Source organism: Siniperca chuatsi, linkage group LG7, assembly GCF_020085105.1.
Source record: "Siniperca chuatsi isolate FFG_IHB_CAS linkage group LG7, ASM2008510v1, whole genome shotgun sequence".
Taxonomy (NCBI): domain Eukaryota; kingdom Metazoa; phylum Chordata; class Actinopteri; order Centrarchiformes; family Sinipercidae; genus Siniperca; species Siniperca chuatsi.
Window position 1 is genome coordinate 22,459,818 of NC_058048.1, and position 20,948 is coordinate 22,480,765.

At 40.2% G+C, this 20,948-nt stretch overlaps 1 protein-coding gene across 4 annotated transcripts; it reads left to right on the forward strand.

The window, feature by feature from the left end:
* The first annotated feature begins 1,975 nt into the window (after positions 1 to 1,975).
* On the forward strand, positions 1,976 to 18,858 carry hnf1ba (HNF1 homeobox Ba). 4 transcript variants are annotated; one of them, XM_044203125.1, is made up of 10 exons: positions 1,976 to 2,569; positions 4,606 to 4,805; positions 5,127 to 5,394; positions 5,491 to 5,714; positions 11,334 to 11,488; positions 12,740 to 12,866; positions 12,974 to 13,156; positions 13,839 to 13,957; positions 14,329 to 14,373; positions 14,459 to 18,858. In XM_044203125.1, the coding sequence occupies exons 1-10, from the start codon at positions 2,190 to 2,192 to the stop codon at positions 14,606 to 14,608; spliced, it is 1,851 nt and encodes a 616-aa protein (XP_044059060.1). In that variant the 5' UTR covers positions 1,976 to 2,189; the 3' UTR covers positions 14,609 to 18,858. The 4 variants fall into 4 exon arrangements, with proteins under 4 accessions (XP_044059060.1, XP_044059061.1, XP_044059062.1 ...); XM_044203126.1 differs by having other exon boundaries at positions 1,978 to 2,569; positions 16,854 to 18,858; XM_044203128.1 differs by lacking the exon at positions 1,976 to 2,569 and adding an exon at positions 3,415 to 3,571.
* The last annotated feature ends 2,090 nt before the right edge of the window (positions 18,859 to 20,948 follow it).

Below are 20,948 nucleotides of genomic sequence, written 5' to 3' on the forward strand. Positions count from 1 at the left end.
TTAAACTATTTTCCTCAAAGGCTTCAGTGTCAAATATAAAGTTGTTGCACCATAACTGCAGATATAAAGTTTAACAATGTACCTGACTGCTTGTGTAGCATCACACTACTACACTTGGATGGACACATTTTCCCTTAGTTCCTAGAAACTGTCAACTATTGCCTTATTTAATGCCATTTAATGTTTATTTAATCTTTATCACTTCAGATACACACACTGATCTACATCAGGCAGCTGATATAAAGGAGCAACATGCCAACACATCGTGTAGGCTACAACACACAACTTTATATTCAGTTTGGTTTAATGTATGGGTTTTTTGTGCTTTTTCCCCTCTACTGTGTTTTCATTATTCATACTACATGTTTAATGTACGTTTCTCCGTGTGGCCGTGAACATCGCAGCTGTCTTCATCCTTAGTTAATTTATCGGCGCTCCACAACTGGTTTCACACTTTGAGAGTACGACCAATTTTTATTTTGAAATGTCCCACCAACCTACATGCCCTCATCTAAAATGATTATAACAACAGTCATGCGCATCTGAGAATGAATTCTAACAGGTTTAATATTGAAAAGTATTAGTCAGGATGCAGCTCACCGTGAAAAATCCAGTAGTTTTGCAGATTTGCAGATTTAAGGTCAAGGATCCTCCAACAGCTTCAGATACATTTCGGAGAGCAGCAAAATCCTGCCTCATATAAATCATCAACAGTGAAATTAAGCAAACCCACTTGTTTCACTTTTCAGGATTAATTTCCACTCATTTTGATCCGCTTTAACTAAATAACTCCCGTTTCAAATTACAGTATCAAACTACATGATGACATCTCATTTAATGTTTGCAACAAAATGACGCTTAAGAAAGTTTACAAAATCTATTTAAATGGGTTTTCTTGAACTCACATTGGACAACTTCAGCATCGCGCTGCACCTGCTTCTGTGAGTTCATCAGCTGTGTTTAAAGGAGGATGAACAGCTAAATTCAACTTTATTATTGTTTTATCTGCAGAGTAGTTCTACTAGGAAACAAAGGTGAAAAGGTAACTTAACACAGAGTGTGATACTTAATAACCTCATTCTCTTACATTAATGATTAAAGGTTTGTTTAACTCCTGAGTGAATTGAAGGTTTATGGGTCTTTTTTCTGAATAAAAGATAATAAAGATAAAACTGAGGAATTTAATTTAGAATTAAAGTTTATAGTGTGTGGTGTCATTGTGCGCATATAAGAGACAATTAAGGCAGTTTGAAACTTGAAAACTTTGAAAAGTTTTTTTTCCCAATAAAATACTGTTACATCATGGCTTATATTTTAAGTTAGAAATATATAAAATATTTTATTTCTATAATTCTCACGATGGAGCCCGAGTGATTTATGTAGACTGGTAGATATCATTATTAATAATTATTGGCTGTTTTCTCAGAGAAAGTTTAAAAAGTTAAACAATTTATTCTCACTGTATTTAAAAACAACAACATTTCTCTCTGAGATTATTCGGCTTCATTAAAGGAAACAGACAACTGAATTAATGAGCAACAACCATCACCTCATTAACGCCTATACGATTATCCCATTAAGTAATTATGAGAACACTTAAATAACAATATAAATTAAGTCCTTTAATGAGTAGAATAAATATATAAATAAATAAATAGACAACAGTACTGCTTCTACTCGCGGAACTACGTCTCGGCCTTATAATAAAAATTAAACCATGTTGAGAGAATTAGATCCAGCGGTGTGAATATGTGCAGCTCGCCTTCTTAAAAGTCTTTATGGCATATACAACAGGGTCCAAAGTCCATGAAAGTTTAGCTGATAAGGGGAGCCAATAAAAGCAGCAGTGCAGCAGTGTAAACACATGTCTACCTCGGCCCAGAGAGGGCCTTATTCTGTGGATTTACATAAGGCTAGCCATCAGCCGGCCCACTCATTATCATGTTTTATATCCCCCTGCACTCAGAAAGCATCATGGCAAAGTAGCTCCATCCTCCCCTTCAACAGGGAAGTGAAGCAGCTTCTCGGAGCAGGTGTCAGCAGCCGTAAACTCCCCACAACACCGGAGCAGAGAGGAAGGAAGGAACTTGATTATTTTTTTTTTTACTTTTTTTTATTATTATTTCCCTCTATCCTCCCCTTTTCCCTCTGCTGCAGCGCGCACACAGCAGGCTTATGTTGAGTTTTTAATGTTCTCTAAAATGGTATCCAAGCTGACATCCCTGCAGCAGGAGCTCCTCAGCGCCCTGCTGGACTCAGGAGTTACCAAAGATGTTCTGATCCAGGCCCTGGATGATATGGACCCCAGCCCGCCGAGCTTTGGAGTAAAACTGGAGAGTCTGCCCATGTCGCCCGCTCCTCCTCAGAGCGGCAAGATGAACGGAGCGGACGCGGACTCGAAGCCCGTCTTCCACACGCTCACCAACGGCCACAGCAAGGGCAAGCTGTCCGGGGACGAGGGCTCCGAGGACGGGGACGACTACGACACCCCGCCGATACTGAAGGAGCTCCAGTCGCTCAACACGGAGGAGGCCGCCGAGCAGAGGGCGGAGGTGGAGCGCATGTTGGCGTAAGCTTTCCTACTTAATCTGACTTTTTTTTTTAAAAAGTGTAAAAACTAAATTAAATGTAGTAAAATCGCAGTGTGAGGGGTGAAATGAGAAAGTGAAAACAAGCGCTCATACAGGGTTATTCTAGCGCACTTCAAATGCTCCAAGTTTTGGCCTCTTGATACTTTAAAAATCAATCACACATTTAAAAAAAATGGACCAAAAGTATGCTTCTTTGTTCACAATTTTAAAATAACCCGCCACGGCTCGGTTTTTACATTCTAGCTACTAATTATCCACATGGATTATTATTTCTTTACCTTTGCAAAATATCAGCTGAATTTAGATCAATCGTTATTAACTATACTCCACCTCTCAGCGATAGAAATCCGGCAAGGGACATGAGGAGAAAATGAATCGAAACAACTTCTGGCTGGCTTGATAAATATGATAATACATGCTTAATAATAACAACAACAATAGTGACAATTATACTAATAATTATTAAATAAAATGTAATTATGTAATTATTTTTTCCATTTACTTATGTGTCAGTAAACCCACCATGACCTAATTTGACATTACACCTCTAATCCATGTATTTCTAATCATCTCCACTCAAACCACTTGATTCACTATAAAACTAATATTTGAGGCTCTAACAGGACCGGAAGAATATCAAAACTAACCCACGTGTAGTTAAGTTATTATTAATTTTATTCTATAAATCATCAACTGAAAGATACACAGTGGCGTGTGATTAGAGTGAATGGAGATCTGGTTATTCATTGTCAAAAGTTATAAACTAACATCTCCCACTTAACCTGCAGACTTATGCAGGCCTCCACATTCTCCAAAACAAACAGACGTGTGTAGATTTGCTATAATTACCGATGTCAGTGTGTCTGGGCCTGCTAATCTCTGATTGGAGGGTCAGGCTCCATTTTACCTCCGACTATGCTTTCGTACTGCTGCAAAAAATTTTGACGTATAATGAATAATGTGAAGGGCTAATTCTACAGGTAAGAACATGCTTAGTATTTAATGGAAAATTTATATATGGAGTCGAAGTAAATGTATGTATGCATGGATACAAGTAAATGTAATTTCTTAAAAACGAAAAAACGAATTATTTTTCACTGAACTTCGACTTTCTTTGAGATGAATATCTTTAATTTTAAATACATGTATATGACTATATCGTCAAGTAATCCTGACCTCAAACTATCCTTTGATAATCAATTAAATTAAATTAAAATTAAATTATGATCATAGTATGACAAATGCATTTTTATTTCATTTTAATGGAGTCAAACCTTTAAAAACATAGTCTACTGTATATAGATATGTATTCTACATATGTTTTGTCTTATGTGGACTGATGCTAAGTTTTATAGTTTTTCCAAATATCGTTAGAAAATCTGACAAATATCTTTTTACTTGAGTATTATCAGAAGTCTTGTCAACCTATGTGAAGATTTGTTACACAATTTTGGGTCCTTTTACTTTAGATTTTCATTGTACATTGTTGCTTTAAATTTACACAAACCTAATCTAACTGTTTCCAGGCTGAAATCATGCATTAGTGACAAATACTAAGTCCAAGTTTCTCAACCTGCCTGGATCCACTTGAACTAACCTTTGAAAATATTTACAGCCTATTGAATGGCAACAATGATAAACGGGTAGTCTGTGAGGGGACTTATTATCGGTCCAGCCCCTTTAAACTTGAGGCCTTGAAAAACAGTGAAGCTAAAGGAAGGGAACAAGTTCATGTGTGTATGATCAGAATCTTTTTATATTTGTAGATTTTGTTATAGGTATAAATAAACAACTTTTAACATCAACAAAACCAACAAAACCTTCCCCCTTACATGAAGCATTTCTCCATGTATTTACATTGATTTAGCATGACATAGACCAAAGAACTTTATTTCAGCTATAAAATATGAGTAAAGGTGATTTTGCGCTTTACTACGTCCCTCTAAAAGCTGCACATAGTTCAGAGGAATGAAATGAGTGGTGTTTTATGTTGCTGTGTTTTATCTGAACCCAGAGAGGATCCATGGCGTGCTGCCCGCATGATCAAAGGTTACATGCAGCAGCACAACATCCCCCAACGGGAGGTGGTGGACGTCACGGGGCTGAACCAGTCTCACCTCTCCCAGCACCTCAACAAAGGCACGCCCATGAAAACACAGAAGCGAGCGGCCCTCTACACCTGGTATGTCAGGAAACAGCGGGAAATTCTCCGACGTAAGTTAATATTTGAGTTTCTCACAGCTTGGCCCCGGACTGTGATGTGTAGTTGCAGCAGCACGGCACTTTATTTGGGTTTCAAACCTGTAGGGATATCAAGTTAGATTTGACATTTCCTCATCATGCTGAATGACATATACATATACACACCAACAGCAAAAGGCCTGTGCTAGATCCTACTGAAGTTGCCATAATGCATCAAAAGGAAACAAATATTATTTATGGATAGAAAACACCATTGTCATGTGTCTAATTAACATCTCCTTTTGTGCTTTTGCAGTAAAAGTTTTATTGAATGTACCTCTTCTTATTTTGCAGAGTTCAACCAGGCAGTGCAAGGTTGTGGCAGCAATATGACAGACAAAGGCAATCAGGATCCGGTGTTTTTTTTCCCAGAGTTCAACCCGTCCAGTCAGGGCATGGGTCAGCCTGGCGACGAGGTCGGCAGTGAACCCTCCAGCAAGAAAATGAGACGTAACCGTTTCAAATGGGGGCCTGCATCTCAGCAAATCCTGTACCAGGCCTATGAACGGCAGAAGAACCCCAGCAAGGAGGAGCGGGAAGCCTTGGTAGAAGAGTGCAACAGGTAGAAAAACGTGACACCTTCCTGCACCTTCCTAGAACAATGTTACCCAAACTATATCAACCTCAATTTTTCACCTTGAACATCTGTTTCCTGCAGAGCCGAGTGTCTTCAGAGAGGCGTCTCCCCCTCCAAAGCTCAGGGCCTCGGCTCTAATCTGGTCACAGAAGTGCGAGTCTATAACTGGTTTGCCAACCGGCGTAAAGAGGAAGCCTTCAGGCAGAAGTTGGCCATGGACGCCATCACTGTACCTCCTCACAGCATCAACCCTCTGCTGTCACACAGCTCGCCACATCATCCCCAGAACAGCGCTTCGCCTCCCAGTAAGATGCCCGGCGACGTTGTTTTGCATGCAGTTCAGCATCACAGAGATCAGACAAGATGTGTCATGATAACAGATTTTTCTTTGCTTAAGTGCACTGCACTTCTATAACACAGTCAGACTCACAATGGGCAGTTTCAAGTACAAAGATTTTGACAAAGTCTCAAAATCGCTGCAGCAGAACCAGAGATATCATCTCTTTTATTCCACGCATTGTTCTTCCTTGTCAAAACGCGCCTACATTACACACAATGCAACTCGACCGATGACAGTTTGGTCAGAGATTCAGGTGTGTTATGCTAGTAGCCTCAAGGAGAGTTGAGGAACAGGCTAGAGCGGTTCATTTTCAAACTTGTAGTCTTCAACCCCAACTGATGCTGACTCAAGTGACATTATTTGAGGCAATTTATCAGAGTGCAGCTCCATCTGGAGCAACAAAAGGCTTCATACAACTTTTTTCACACATCCCAAGACCTCTAAATAGACTTTGATGTGTAAAATCAGTTCCCATTTTAATGTTATGTGTGCAGATTCATCGCTTATGTTGAAAAACTCCACATAACTAGTGAGTACCCATGAATATATGAATATACGCTAACATCAGTTTACAGAGAAAATTTAAGGTGGTTACTCCTAAATGTCAGATAGTAGTGCAAACAAGTACATGATATAGTTTTCTTTGGTGTGAAAATGGTGTCAGAAAAGGTTAGAAGCACAGTTGATGTGATCAGAGAGGCAGAGAAAGAGGGGACAAGTGATCAATGAGTGTGAGTGAGTGAGCTGAGCAAATGCCATTGTTATTCTGATCTTTGAAAACACACTGAGAACAATCCACATTGTACCTGCAATCTCCACTCCAAAGTCAGCATGGAGAAGCATGACACAAAGGGCAGCAATCCTGTGACAGGCCAGGGTCAGGCCAGGGTCAGGGAGGGGGGACAGACACATCCAGATTACCTCCACATAACGCTGTCATTTCCACATTTCCTCCTCCCATGCAGGTTGCTAATGACGCCGCTCAGAGAGTTGCCAAAACAAGGAAATGCTGTGCGTTATTGCTCTGACCATTTCACCCTGACCTGATGTTTGTGTTTGGAGTAATTAGTATTGACTGAGTCTACCTGGTGTATACGACATAAAAACAAAGCTGATAGGCCTCACAGAGCATTATCCTCCATGCCATCACTCACCCTCCATAAAACTGGGATTTGAGAGAGACCGTCTCAGGGCCTATTGTTGTCCTCTCGTGTTCGAACATGAGGCGAGCTTTGAAGGGAAAACAAACCGTTTGCCTTGGCTTGGTCTTTTGCCTTTGGATAAACTGGTCCCACTTGTGGATTGTCTGTTTGCTTGAGGTTTTTTTGTTGTTGTTGTTGCTCAGAACACCTGACCAGGCATTGACCTCAGGTTGCAAAGGCAGAGGGGTCAGCAGAAAGGTTGCAGAAGGGAAAGGTTGGAGGTATGGCGGAAAGAACTTTGCCCCCGCCCCCCAAAAACCCTCAGCTGGCTGCTTACAAGGTGTCCTGCTGGCATCCTGCTGACAGCATCAGCTGTTTTTCAGTGTCAGCCCCTGGCCTGACAATAATATCCCAGCAGGGCGTCTCATTGCGTTGCTAGGGCACGGCCTGTATTATGCATGCTTAATGAACAATTAAAATCCTTTGCTACTACATCTCCCAGGCCTTTGATAAGGGGCTCCCCTGACTTCTACTCTCTATACTCTACCTCAGCCGGGGGTCCCATTGTCTGTGGTGTATTAGAAGACTGCAGTGACTGTAACTGAGGTTCATTTATCTCTGCTGGGCCTTGAGGAGGACTGATTTTAAAGCCTCCCCCCATCACCTTTATAGGCATTAGTATAGTTGCTGAGGCTGGGTGCAGACTTGGAGCAGCAGGAGCTGTCCACTGGGGTATTGGCTCTTTTCTGGCCAGACAGGACTGATGACCCCTTCTTCGCCTATAGAGAAAGCTCGTCACCCTCCCCTCCTTAAACCGCCGCCACACCTTCAGTCATATGAGAGAGGTCACTGCTGGGTCAGATCAAAGAAACTCCTCTTACTTTGGGAGTTTTTATTGATTCTGCTTTGGTTCGTTGGCCTGTTGGTCACAACTGGATAGACAGTCAAACAGTGTGACGTGCAGTTTTGGTGGTGACCTTTTTGACTTTCAGAAATGAAACAGATCTTAGGCAGATTACATTGCTTGTTAGAAGGCGTATGTGAGCGCACACCTGTGCTTTCCTGAGCAATATTTACCCACTGTTCATCCACTGATAATGTTTACTGAGCTCAATTAATCCATCTTTTTTACGGCATTTTACATGCCATGGTATCCGCTAACAAGTTAGTTAATGTCATAAATATGTTGACTAAATTGTAACTTACAACTGTATGTGTACAAATGTTAAGATTTTATGCAAAAATAATTTAAAGAAAAGGTTGTTTGCAGTGGTGGAGAGTGATTAAGTATATTTACCCAAGTACTGTACTTAAATACAAGATTGAGGTACTTATACTTGAAAAAGTGAATACAAATTTGTTTAGCACAACTTTATTTTTTCCTCGTTCCTGCCCCATTAGTCATCTCACATTCCATGGTCCCCTTTGGAGGGGCATCTTTCTGCATGACAAATAATTTTATTTTAGATACTTTAGGTACATTTTCCTACTATTTCTGTACTTTTACTTGCAGAGGATTTTGAACGCAGGATTTTTACTTGTATTTTTAGATTATTGATACTTTTACTTGAGTAAACAATCTGAAGACTTCTTCCACCACTGGTAATCTGGCAGCTGAAGTCACCATGAAATTGAATCATTGCTGTGTAAGATGAGCTGCATTGTTCTGCATGTTACAAAACTAGCCGACTCAGAAGGTCCAGATCAGATACAGTAGTAGGGGGGATTCTCTGTGGATTGCTTTGCTTTCCGTCACCTCAGGCTAGCTTGAAACAGGACACACACACACACACACACACACACACACAGAAAGGATGGCCTAGCTCTGCACTTTCCACTGCTCTGTGTTCCAGAGAGCCACAAAGAAGAGAATGAATACGTCCTGCAGAGACCCAGGAGGTCTGTCATATGCAGCGGCACTACAATGAGCACTGCCTGGGGTTGGGGAGGCAGGCTTTGATATTACATGGGTCACATGGGGAGCTAGAGCCTTTTAAACCTGCTGAAGATCCTTGCTACCACTCCCCTTCTGAAGTTCTCGCCCTCCCCCCTGCTCTCGAAAAGGACTCCTCAATTTTTCATGGATTGTCCCATCTTGCCAGAGCAAATTTTTTGACTTACAAATAAATAAAATGATCTTAGTGCATCCAGTAAGAAGCCATCTCTCGTGTCTGTAGAAAACCTTCTCATACCACTAGCTTCCTAGAAACCCAGAGTCTCTTAGATTAGATTGCGGAAGTCCTACTCTGAGGTTCCCTGCAGCTAGAATTACTGCCTAACCCAAAGAAACAAAATGGGCCTGAATAGCATCCTTTTCTCCCTCTGACACTTAAAGAGGTCGCCCAGCACCGAGATAACTGCCTTTTTATGAGTCTTCCTCCATTGTGTGGCAATGGGGGTCATGAGTCCAATGGAGTGCTTTATTGTTCTGCGGCAATGTTTACAAGGCAGTGTTGTAGGGTTACTATGTTGCAGAAGACAATATGAAGTCTGTGGGCTGAACAAAATGGAGGACAGGTACTTTAGATGATGAAATATGGGGTTGTGGCTTTACTTCAGACATTGCGGCATCTGTAGTTTAAGAATCTGTAGTTGAAGTAATAGTTCAGTAAGTTAGAGAGTTAGCTTAGCCTAGCATAAAGATTTGATGCAATGGGAAACAGCTAGCCTGGTAAATGTAAAAACAAATACTCATACCAGCACTTCTTAAAGCAAAAGTTTAACATTTAGAGAAATAGATGAGAAGATTGATACCACTCTCATGTATGTATGCTGAATATTAAGTCACAGCCAGGAGACAGTTAGCTTAGGTTAGCATGAAGACTAGAACCAGAGGGAAAAACGTTATCTTATGCAAGGTTATTACGATTAATGAATCTGTACACATCCATCAACTCAAAGTAAGATGATGATCAAAATGGTGCCCATTTGTTTTCCCTGACACCTGAAGTAAACTTTCAGATCTGCAAACACATCCTGTTCCAGTTTCCAGCAGTGACAAGAAATCAATGGACCCCCTCATTGGTCACATTTAGTGTCAGTGCCTTACCCTCTTTTATCTCAAAATGGCTGTATATCAATGCTTCCTGTCATGTCTGACCAACTTTGGTGGGGCGTTCAGCGCTGTCACACCTGGGTCAGGGACGGAGGGCTCGGGTAAGATGGGAGATCTGAGTGCAAATAGAGTCTGTCTCTACATCATCACTGAGGGAGGGATGCTCTCTGTGTCTGTGTGAGGCTGAAACCACAGGATAAGAATGTGTTTGACATTGTTTGTAATTTTGTAATGTTTACTCTGTTGGTATCAGAGGGCGCCTGCATTGGCAAACAGGCATTTGATTGTAGGTTGTGGTGGGGGGAAGCATTCCTTTGGGCCTCCAGTGAGAGACAACAAGAAGTCTAGACATGGGATTAAGTGATGGCACTAAAAGACAAATTTCATTTTGCTACATCACTGTGAATATGTGAAAATATGGTGAAAAGAAAAGTAACTAAGTACATTTACTAAAGCACTGTACTTAAGTTGAATTTTTAGGAACTTTTATTTTCCATTTTCTACTACTTTATACTTCTACTCCACTACATGTCACTTCTCAGATGGTTACATTTAGGCCGAAAGAGGTACAATTAAAATTCACAAAAACCAGCAAATTTCAAAATTAGTTTTTTCTTCTTTCCCATTAATCATCTCACGACCCCTCAGATTTATCTTGTTATCCTTTGGAGGGGGCCCGACCCCTAGGTTGGGAGCCACTTGACTAAACTCCCTTTATATATATATATATATATATATATATATATATATATATATATATAGACTTTATATAACGTAGTTAAAACTAGCTCCACCTCAAGCTGCTACAACAGTAAAATGCTGTTTACACATTGATACACCAGTAAAAATCTAATAATGTCACATATAATAAATAATATATCAGTCACAGGGGCCATTTTTCTGCAGAACCAGTACTTTTACTTTTGATACTTTAAGTACATTTTGTTTTACTTAAGTAGGAATTTGAATGTAGGACAATTATTTTTACATTGCTGATTGGTACTTTTATGTGGTAAAGGATCAGTATACTTCTTCTACCACTGGTGAAACTTCACACTGACGTAATTCCGAACATCATCAGTAGCATTTGCGTGCTGATCAGTCTGATGGGCGTTTTGCTGTAGTGAGTGTGTGTACTCAGTGCATGGCCTTGGCTGAGCTACGCAGATAGCAGCAGCGGACAGGTCAGTGTGTTTGTTTGCTCTGTCCTCCCTTTTTGAGTCAAAGAGCAGGTGATTTTGGTTGGTTGGAGCGACAGCGATGTTGCTCAGTGGAGAATGAGGCAGACGCTACGATCTCTCTGCCCTATATAGCTGTTATAGTTGTAGGACACAGCAGCTGAGAGCCAAAACAAGTGAAACTAACTGTCTGTCTCTCTCTCTATCAGTGCGTTACAGCCAGGGCCCCGGTGAGGTCACCTCCTCCACTACCATCAGTCACCACAGTAGCAACGCGATGCAGACCAGCCAGTCGGTGCTCCAGCAGGTGTCTCCGGGAGGACTGGACCACAGCCACAGTCTGCTGTCACCTGACACCAAGATGGTGAGTGAACACACCTGGGCCCTCATGGCCTCAGATTAGATAAGACCTGGCCTACGTTTAGCATAGACGTACAAAGCAGGTTCCTGAACCTCCTCTCCCATGGACCCACTGGCAAGAGCCAACAATTAGCACATTGTGCTGCTCTGTTTGGAAGGTGGAGCCCAGGGTGGCAGGCAATGGCTGGACTAGCACGTAGCCTTCACCAGAGTGCACCAGGCATGTTCTTGCTCAGCCAATAAACCTGACAAAGAAGCATTCTGTTCATATTGATTAAATGTCTTGCAAAGAGGAGCCACAGGTAGAGCGTTGCTTTTTCTGCCAGAGAAATGACGCCAACGTTTGATTATACCCAATGTTTTTTTTTTGTCTACTTCAGAGTTTCTCCCTTTTGCCCTAGTCCAATATTTGATCAGTGACAAGGAAACCTGTGCACAGACCCATAGCGTTTAAGTGGCGGTGTAACAATACTTTTGATAGATATATATATATATATATATATATATATATATATATATATATATATATATATACTGTATACTGTATATATCTTTCTTTGGACCCCAATTAAATGGTCATACAACACAAAATTCAACCATTTAAACTGATTATCTTGTTCAGAGTCACATAAAATATATAGTCATGCAAGTGAAAAATTCAAAACTGTTCACTAACTTCCCTGTCAAATCAAAATACTTCTGCATTATGTGAAATGACCACAGCGAGGGCAGGCAGTGTAGTGTGCAACAGGTCAGAGCTGACAGTTTCTTATCTGTAGATGTGTGTCTGGCCAGTCTGTCCTTTGTGGGCAGCTGGCAGTAGTCAAATAGACGCAGCCCCACCGAGTGGGAGGATCCCGATCCAGATAGCCATTACTGTAAATTCATAGAAGTTGTTTTGTACAGTTGGTTTTTAAGCATTTGATAAACCAACACGCAGGTACAAACACAAACTCTATGCTGACATTTTTAGTATGTATTTCTTTTCTTCACCTTTTTTGTTTCTTATCAGTATTTTCTTGTGTGCTGTGTATGAGTGGAGTTACACAAGCGTAGTGTTATACAAAAGAATCTGAACTAATATTTATTGCTGTTGTTTGTTCAGCAGACAACATCTGTTTCACTTTGAAAATACATTTATGTGAATTTACATATCAGATACTCTCATAACTTTGAGTGTTGTAGTCTGTTATGACAAATATTACAACAATAAAACGGTGCTGTAATTCTATTTATTTCCTTAATCTTTCCCCAGATTTCAGGTTCAGGTGGAGGACTTCCTCCAGTCAGCACACTGACCAACATCCACAGTTCCCATCACAGCCATCAGCAGACACAAAACCTCATCATGCCTCTATCTGGAGTCATGGCCATAGCACAGAGTAAGTCCTCCGTCCCTCTGCGTGGTCATCACAGAAAATAAGTAAAAAGCCATTGAATTTATTGTATTCTGACATGGTTTGACTGAGTTTTTGCTATGCCTCACCAGGTTTAAACACATCACAAGCTCAGACAGTGCCAGTGATCAACAGCGTGGCAGGCAGCCTTGCGGCGCTGCAGCCGGTGCAGTTTTCCCAGCAGCTCCACAGCCCCCACCAGCAGAGCCTGATGCAGCAGTCCCCCAGCCACATGAGCCAGCAGCCGTTCATGGCTACTGTCACACACTCGCACAGTCAGTAACACTAAGTTGTCTTTGTACACTATCCTCTAGTATGCTTTGTAGATCAGTTATATCAACTTGTGTCACTTTAAAAGCTACGATCCATGTGTTACCCCCTTGTCACAGGTTTAATACGTCTATTAGGTCATGAACAGTTAAAAAAAAGTGATTTTTCTTTTATAAATAGTTTCATCGAAACATTTTAGAGGCCTGAAAGGGTAAAACTGTCCAGTATTTCACAAGAACAAATGAATAGTTGGAGAAAAGTCAGAAAAAATAAACATAATTTATGTAGAGGAATCTTGTGACCCTCAGATTCATCTTGGGGACCCTTTGGGGGTTCAGTTCCCCAGACTGGGAACCAGTAAGATATATCAGCTGTATAGATACTGTAGTGTAAACACCCTATTCACCCTATTATGATCTATTAGGTTTGAGTTTCTTACGTAAATTAAATTTTGGTGTCACGGACACATGATGAGACAAAGGAGAAGACGAGGGAGAAGTTAAGTCTCCACTCACAAATACTAGATTTCAGATCAGCTCTTATGTCCTCTTGTTCCTTTGATATCTTCAGGAATTATGTCACACATCCTGTGGGCATTGAAATGTGATTTATTTCTAGCTGCAGCCTCTGCAGTTGCAGAAAAGTGCTGCTTTAAAATCTAATTATCTGTCTGACTTTCCTTTGCAGTGTATCCTCACAAGCAAGAGCCCCCACAATATTCCCACCCGTCACGTTTCCCCTCGGCCATGGTGGTCACAGACGGCAATAGCATCAGCACCCTCAGCTCCATGTCATCAAGCAAGACGGTCAGTCTTTAGCCCACATCATATCCCATCACAGAGGCCACAGTTAGATGCATGTTCTCACCTCTGTCTGCTTGCCACTGTGGGTTTTAGATTGGAAATGTCAATATTTGTAATCAGTATGGGGGCATTTGCATGAGAATCTGCATTAATTCGTATATTTTTCAACAGATAGCACAATCTTTCTTTTTAAAAGTACTGTAACACTTTGATCAGCTCACTCATTACCTACTGATACACAAAAATCACCCTCACCCTTTTCGGGAGAAACAATACAATCGAAGCACACACTAACAGCAGGAACCACATTATGACTGGGAGAAGTGTGTGTGTTATTGATTGTGTGTTGACTTGTTTAATTCCTGTCACATTAGGACGCTCCTGTAAACAAGATGGTGCAACTCGGGGGTCTCTCCTGGGTAAATACAATTTTATCAGTTCAGTCACGCAGTTTAAATGAGTAAAATCACCAAAATTGCACATTTAAGTTATTTTACTTTTCAGAGTTTTCGTTTTGGGGGCGCTGCTGATGTTCAAATGCTTTCATTTGGCTCCAAACTAATAGACGAGACAGATATATGGAGAGTATACGCCTCAGAATTCCTATTTCCTCTCAAACAGCCGTCTAATCAATCACCTGTTCCCTCAACCTGAACGGCTCTTGATTAACGCTGCCTCCTTTCACTTTCCTCTCCGTGGTGAGAGTTACCTCTGTGATCAGGAAATGAGCCCCACTGTTAATCAGAGTTCTCAAGCCTGTCCTGCTACTTTCCTCCATGCTACAGTGAGGCTGGAGATGAGATGGGCTGAGTTTTTTTTTTTTTTGGTTAATTACACCTCTTCCTCTTTCCTACTTCTCCCTGCTCTCGGTGATCGCTCTAGCCTGAAATGTTGTCCACGGTGCTTTCACACGCTCAATTTCCCACGCTGAGGCAGAGTACTCGTACTGCCACGCTGCTACTGACAGACTGATGGGTTGATGGGATGATAGCTCAGAGCACCGTGTATCCTCTGTGTAGGAAGGAAGTAAAACAAATCTCTCCGAGGCTGTGCTTAGCCAGGGCATTACTCTGTCTCCAGGGTCAATCAGCTGTTTATTGATACACTTTTGCAAAACAATTTAGATATACAGTATGTTGTGATAAAAGCTGGACCCAGTGGTGGAAGAAGTACTACTAAGAAGTAATATTACTTAGTAATTAAAATCACTTTAATTCATTTTGATAAAATAACCAATTATATCTTCTTAATTTTCAGTGAGACTCTTCTATAATTTTCTAAACAGATTTTAATGTTTGGATTACCAAACATGTAGAATATACACTCACATCATTTTGTATGTGAAACACTGTAATTTGGATATTTTAGTTATTTATAGTTAATACACAAAGTAATATCAAGAAAAATAGTGATATCAATACTTCTACTACTGCTGATAAAAAAAATAAACACCATATTTATGGTAACATACTCAAGAAAAACTGTAATACTAAACTGAATTATACAGATGGAGTGGTTTCTGATATTGATGGACTGGGAATAAACAAGATCAATTCAGATTTATGTAAACTAAAGATAGACGTGACTGCTTAGGCGTCACAAGCCAAAAAAAGTTATTTTATTAGGTTATCAATAGACCCGATATTTCTTTCAATTAATTGATTAATCGCTTGAGAAAAACAGTGAAAAATGCTCAAGTTGACTTCATCTCCACCCAACCAACATCCAAAACCCATAAAGATTCAATTTACTATAATAATATTCAATATACTAAAAAGAAAAGCAACACATTTTCACATATGAGAACCTGGAACACATTTTTGAACACCTTTTTTCTTGACAAATGATCTTTCAACTAATTGATTAATCCACTAATCGTTGCAGCTCTAATGTACTGTATTTTATAAGCCTATCTTCTAACTACTCACTACATCTGTCAATAAATGTAGCAGAGTAAAAAGTGCAATATTCCCCTTCTGAAATTAGTACAGTACTTGAGTAAATGTCCTGGTGGTTACTTTCCACCACTGGCATCATCACCCTGTGGCATTTCACAACCCCATTTATTTAGAGAGCAATTAGCTAGCAGGCTCTCCCAGGTATTTTCTTATCAGGACTTTATTTGGACTGGGCAGCCTTCTTCTCATGACATGACCAGCATGCTGAGGCTTTATAACACTCATTGTTTACCAAGAACCCTCCATTATACCTGAGTCTGTTTAAAACTCATCTCTGCTCAGAGCCTCCCGTCTAACGAGGCTTAGCTGCGGGCCACCTTTATCAGGTGAAGTTGTTTGCTGGCCGCAAGGTCACACCGGGGTCACCTGCCTCCACCCCTGGAGAGGCAGGAGAAAAATAAATTCCACAAACAATCAAAAAAAAAAAAAGAGAGCATTTCAGTAGAAACAAGGCTTTTCAGAGTCAGGAGAAGAGGGATGAGGAATGTATTTGGTCAGGTGTGGCACATGAAGGTGCAGGGGTGATGCATTTACCAATGGTGGAATAAGTAACCTTAAAATAACAATGCATCATATTTTATACGTTTATGATATGTTTTATATTTACAATCTTAATCTGAAAAGTAACAAGTAACTATAGCTGTTAAATAAATGAAATGGAGTAAAAAAGTCTATGTCCCTCTGAAAATGTAGTGAAGTCGAAGTATAAATTAGCATAAAATATGAAAAATTCAAGCACAGTATAAGTACCTCAAAACTGTACTTAATTACACTTGTTACTTTCCACCACTGGTATTTACATAGGTTTCATTTGTCAGGTCCCTTTTGGGAAGCCTTGGAAATGATGCACATTCTATATACCTGTGTTACTGGACAGATTGTATTTATTGTTTTATATAACACGGGCCTACTTTGTCTGAAATTTCTCCTTCTCCTTTCAGTGTCCTCTTCAAGCTTGGTGAGAGCGTCCACCTGACTTCCTCGGTGCCCGGCAACCAGAGCACATTTTTCCACCCTCTCACCGCGGTAACCATGACAACTCTTAATAACCGGCAACGGCGCGCTGGATGATGAGTCAGTCAACAAACGAGAGGAGTGACGACGGTGGGCCAGGCGGGTGAAAATGAGAAATGGGGACAGACAGAGGGGGGAAAAAAAGAAACTCACTGCACCTGAAAGTGAGGAGACTGGATCCCCTCGGTCACACACAAATGATCAACAAGGATGTATGATTTTAACACAATCTTTGAAAACAGTATTCAGTTTTTTACGCCCCTTTTCATACATGCACAGCAAGACACAGTCATCCTCTTCTGACATTACAAAGGAACAAAAACTGCTCATAAACTGTGTGGTACGGACCCGAATGAAGGCTCTGGGAAAACTTATATTACACTGTGATTTAAGGTGGGAATATGAAGACACACTGACACAACCAGAGACAGTAATCAGCCTCTGTAAAGGCTGAAAGACTCAATTAAGGCGATTCACTCACAGCAATATCTTGGATGCCTTTTGACGGGCTACACAAATCGCCTTGCACGTGAGGAGAACTGTGTGACAATCACAATAACCCGTATTGATCTTGTGCATGCATTTGACATTCTTACTGGGCTTTAAAGGAGTCTTCCATGTTATTCTGTCACACTCAGTTTACTGCACTAGCATTAGTGCAGGCGATGAATGCCCTCTCTGTCGCTCGAGGGATTCATCATTTCGAGTTGTTCAATGTGTATACTGTGATTGAAAAGACTTTGACAATCTTGAAAGGACTATACAATGCATCTATAGGTGTATGCAATGCTTTGTATAACTGGATTCTGCACAGAACTCCACACACTTGAGACTGGAAATGAATATGCACTATCAGTGAAGTCACCAACAATTATTATATACTGTAGCTGCCTGTGACTAATATGCCAAAGAATAAGGAGGTAGTTCAGTGTAGTTTCAGCTTGTATTTGTCATAATGTCTCAATAGTTAGCCTGCAAAATCTATAAACCAGGTCTGCCGGGGGGACTGACTCACACACTTTAAATGTGGCCCTTCCCCTGCATGTTGTTTGCACACAAGTTCAGGTGAATTTCAGGAATGGGACTCACCCTCCTCCTCTCTCTCCCACTTCCTGCTGCAATGTGAAGAGATACCAAAATAGGACAAATATTGTTAATAACTCCTCGTCATAAATCATTGTGCAGGACCCCCCAGGGTTGAATGAAAATATTGACAAGTATTCAGAAACAAAACAGTCTGGTATTTTGTGAAGGAGAGAGACATGAAAGCGGACAATGTTGTGACAGCAGCTGCTCTAATCATACAGGAATCCACAGAGACTGAGAAATGTAGGGGAGAGGAGCAGCTGCTGTGGGTACAGACGCCTCCACGAACACTATCAAGGTGTGTTCAGACGGAAAGCAAAGCGAACTTTTGCTATTTAGTTTTTTCCTCTTGTCTCTATACGTTTCTGAAGCAGATTCACAAACGTGGATTGGCAAGAATTTCTGGGCGAATTTCCATTGACTTCTGTCTGAACACACAGTCATAGTTTCAGTTTAGCTAGCTGGACAAGATGAGAAAGGCTGACATGGGGACCAAATTTGGCACCAAGAATAAGCTTTCCTTTCACTATAACTACCCATGTTTTTATGAGACAAAAAGGCAATTTTGACTATCAACCCCTGCATATCATAAGTGTGGCAAATCCAGTCTCCTGTTCAATATTAGGTCATTACAATGTTATTATTATGTTGGTTGGTTTGTGACTGTTATAGACACAGCTACTGCCATCTGATCAGAGGGCACTCATGCTTGTGTGGCAGGATGTGATTTTTTCCCCTTCCTAATGTATTATTTTTGTATAAAATTGAAATCAATCATAAATCATTATTTATACTTTCTGAGAAAATGTTGATATTTCAAGTAAAAGTTTTTTTTTCCAAAATGAATACATGGGTTTGGTTATTTTGTGTGCAAGATATAGACAGACAGACAGACAGACAGACAGACAGATAGTAGTAGTTATACTGCAACATGAAGTAAAAGTACAGAAATATTAGCAACAATATTAGTAACGTGTAACTAAGAGCTGTAAAATAAATGTAGTGGAATCATAAAAGTACAACATTTCCCTGTGAAATGTAGTGGAGTAGAAGTATAAAGTAACATGAAATGGAAGTTAATCAAGTAAAGTACAAGTTCCTGAAATATGTGCTTCAGTTTAGTCCTTGAGTTACCTTCCACCATTACAAAAAAGTAACAGAGACTCTTGCGTGTAGGAAGAGGGAGCAGCTCAGTGCATGTGGTCTGTTTATAGCCTCTACAGAGATGGTGTGGTGTTGCTGTGTGATAAAAAAAACTGCCTCTTTGAAGTTCATAGATCTAAAGTGCACATTACATTTCATGAAACAAGTTCATTGAACCTGACATGTTGATAGCATAATTCATTTCTGCCTTTATCTGGTAATGACATAGAGCCCGTCATAAAAAAATATAGTTGTCATTATAGTTCTTGTAATGACAAGAAACACAGCTTCATCAGGGTTTTAAGTCAAGATACAGGTCATATTTAAATGACCTCAATGCATGGTTTAATTTAAACGTACAAGTATCACATAGCTAAACCTACAGACACGGTTTAACATTGTATTGCAGGAGGTATGCTAGCTGTGTGGCACAGGCAATGTTTTTCTACCCATAGTGTCAAAGAATGATTTACAACATCCGTAAATATTTCAATCTGTTTATGAGGATCAGAGAGGATTTCTTCAAAACTATAGGAAATGTAAAAAGTCCATATGTTTAATCTGAATTATCAACTCAGATTCTTTCAAATTTATTTTACAAACAGAAAACAGAGGAAGAGTTTGGTGAAGGCATTTGAGCGGTTACATTTAAAAGCACAACATCTAGAAATTTGAGAAATTCTTGCATATGAAGTGTGATATAGTCATTTTTAAGACTCCTTGGCCTCTGCCTCATCATGACCAGATCTCACTATAATTAAACCTGCATTCATTGATTTTTTTTTTTGCCACGTTAGGGGCAGCGGAAACAAACTGTAAACACAACAGTGACGTATTAGTACCTTTTAAGTTGAACTTGTTAGCAAACAGTTGCTTATTTACACCTCCAGTAGATACAAAGAAACATTATCATTCATTTGGAGTCGTGTTTCTGGCCTCCTGATGAACGTAAGTCCAATATTCCCTCTCTTTAGCTCTGTTTTTGGTCTCCACCAACTTCTGAGAAAAATATCTGGCTTTTTAACTGCTAAATGCTCCACTATGTTCACCAGCGAGTCGCTAACTGCTGTTTGATGCTGAGCAGGTGGTGTACAGTGGGTTTTTATAGCTTTTTCACTGAAAACTGCCGAGAGGAGCTGCAGGTTCAGGTGAAAATTTTTTGCAGGTTCATCACTACAAGCAACGCCACTCACATTACACATTGTCTTTTTTATTTTAAAAAATATTGATTATAGCGGCTTTAAAGACATCAGCTTTAAAATCCCCACAACTGTATTATGAACCACCTTAAAACTTATGAGACCAACAGGATTGTGATTTACATTACTTGGCTAAGCTTTCTATCCCTGTGTTGACCTGCAGCCTCCATCACAAAGCCCTGCTGAGGGAAGCCTTGTAATCCACTGATGTTGCTCTATTTGGTTTTCAATGAGGCCTTTGATTTTCAGACCCAGGAAGCCTCTAAAGATCTGACCACATCTCCTTTACTCTTTTCTCTAAAAGAAACTGAAATACTGGGAGGCTCATTAGCATCTGTTAGAGTTTTAAATACAACACTAAACTCTCTAAACATGACATTTAATTCAGCTGTGAATTAGGGTTTGAATACAGACTTGATTCATTAGCAGGTTCTTGGACAACTGTTAGAAATGCGCTAAAGAATTTTCCGGCAGCAAAGACAGTTTATATTTGCTGACCAATTAGTGACAAAAGCTTTATTGTATTGGTTAGGCTTTATTCCCCCCAAGTGCTTCATTGTGAGTCTTGTTATTTGAAGGATAAGCTAAATGAGG

What these genes read in the sequence shown, in the direction of transcription:
- hnf1ba (XM_044203125.1), top strand. Translation starts at nt 2,190, where the DNA reads ATGTTCTCTAAAATGGTATCCAAGCTGACATCCCTGCAGCAGGAGCTC. An exon ending in TTGGTAGAAGAGTGCAACAG is followed by an intron (nt 5,395 to 5,490) that starts GTAGAAAAACGT and finishes TGTTTCCTGCAG; the next exon opens with AGCCGAGTGTCTTCAGAGAG. An exon ending in AGTCATGGCCATAGCACAGA is followed by an intron (nt 12,867 to 12,973) that starts GTAAGTCCTCCG and finishes ATGCCTCACCAG; the next exon opens with GTTTAAACACATCACAAGCT.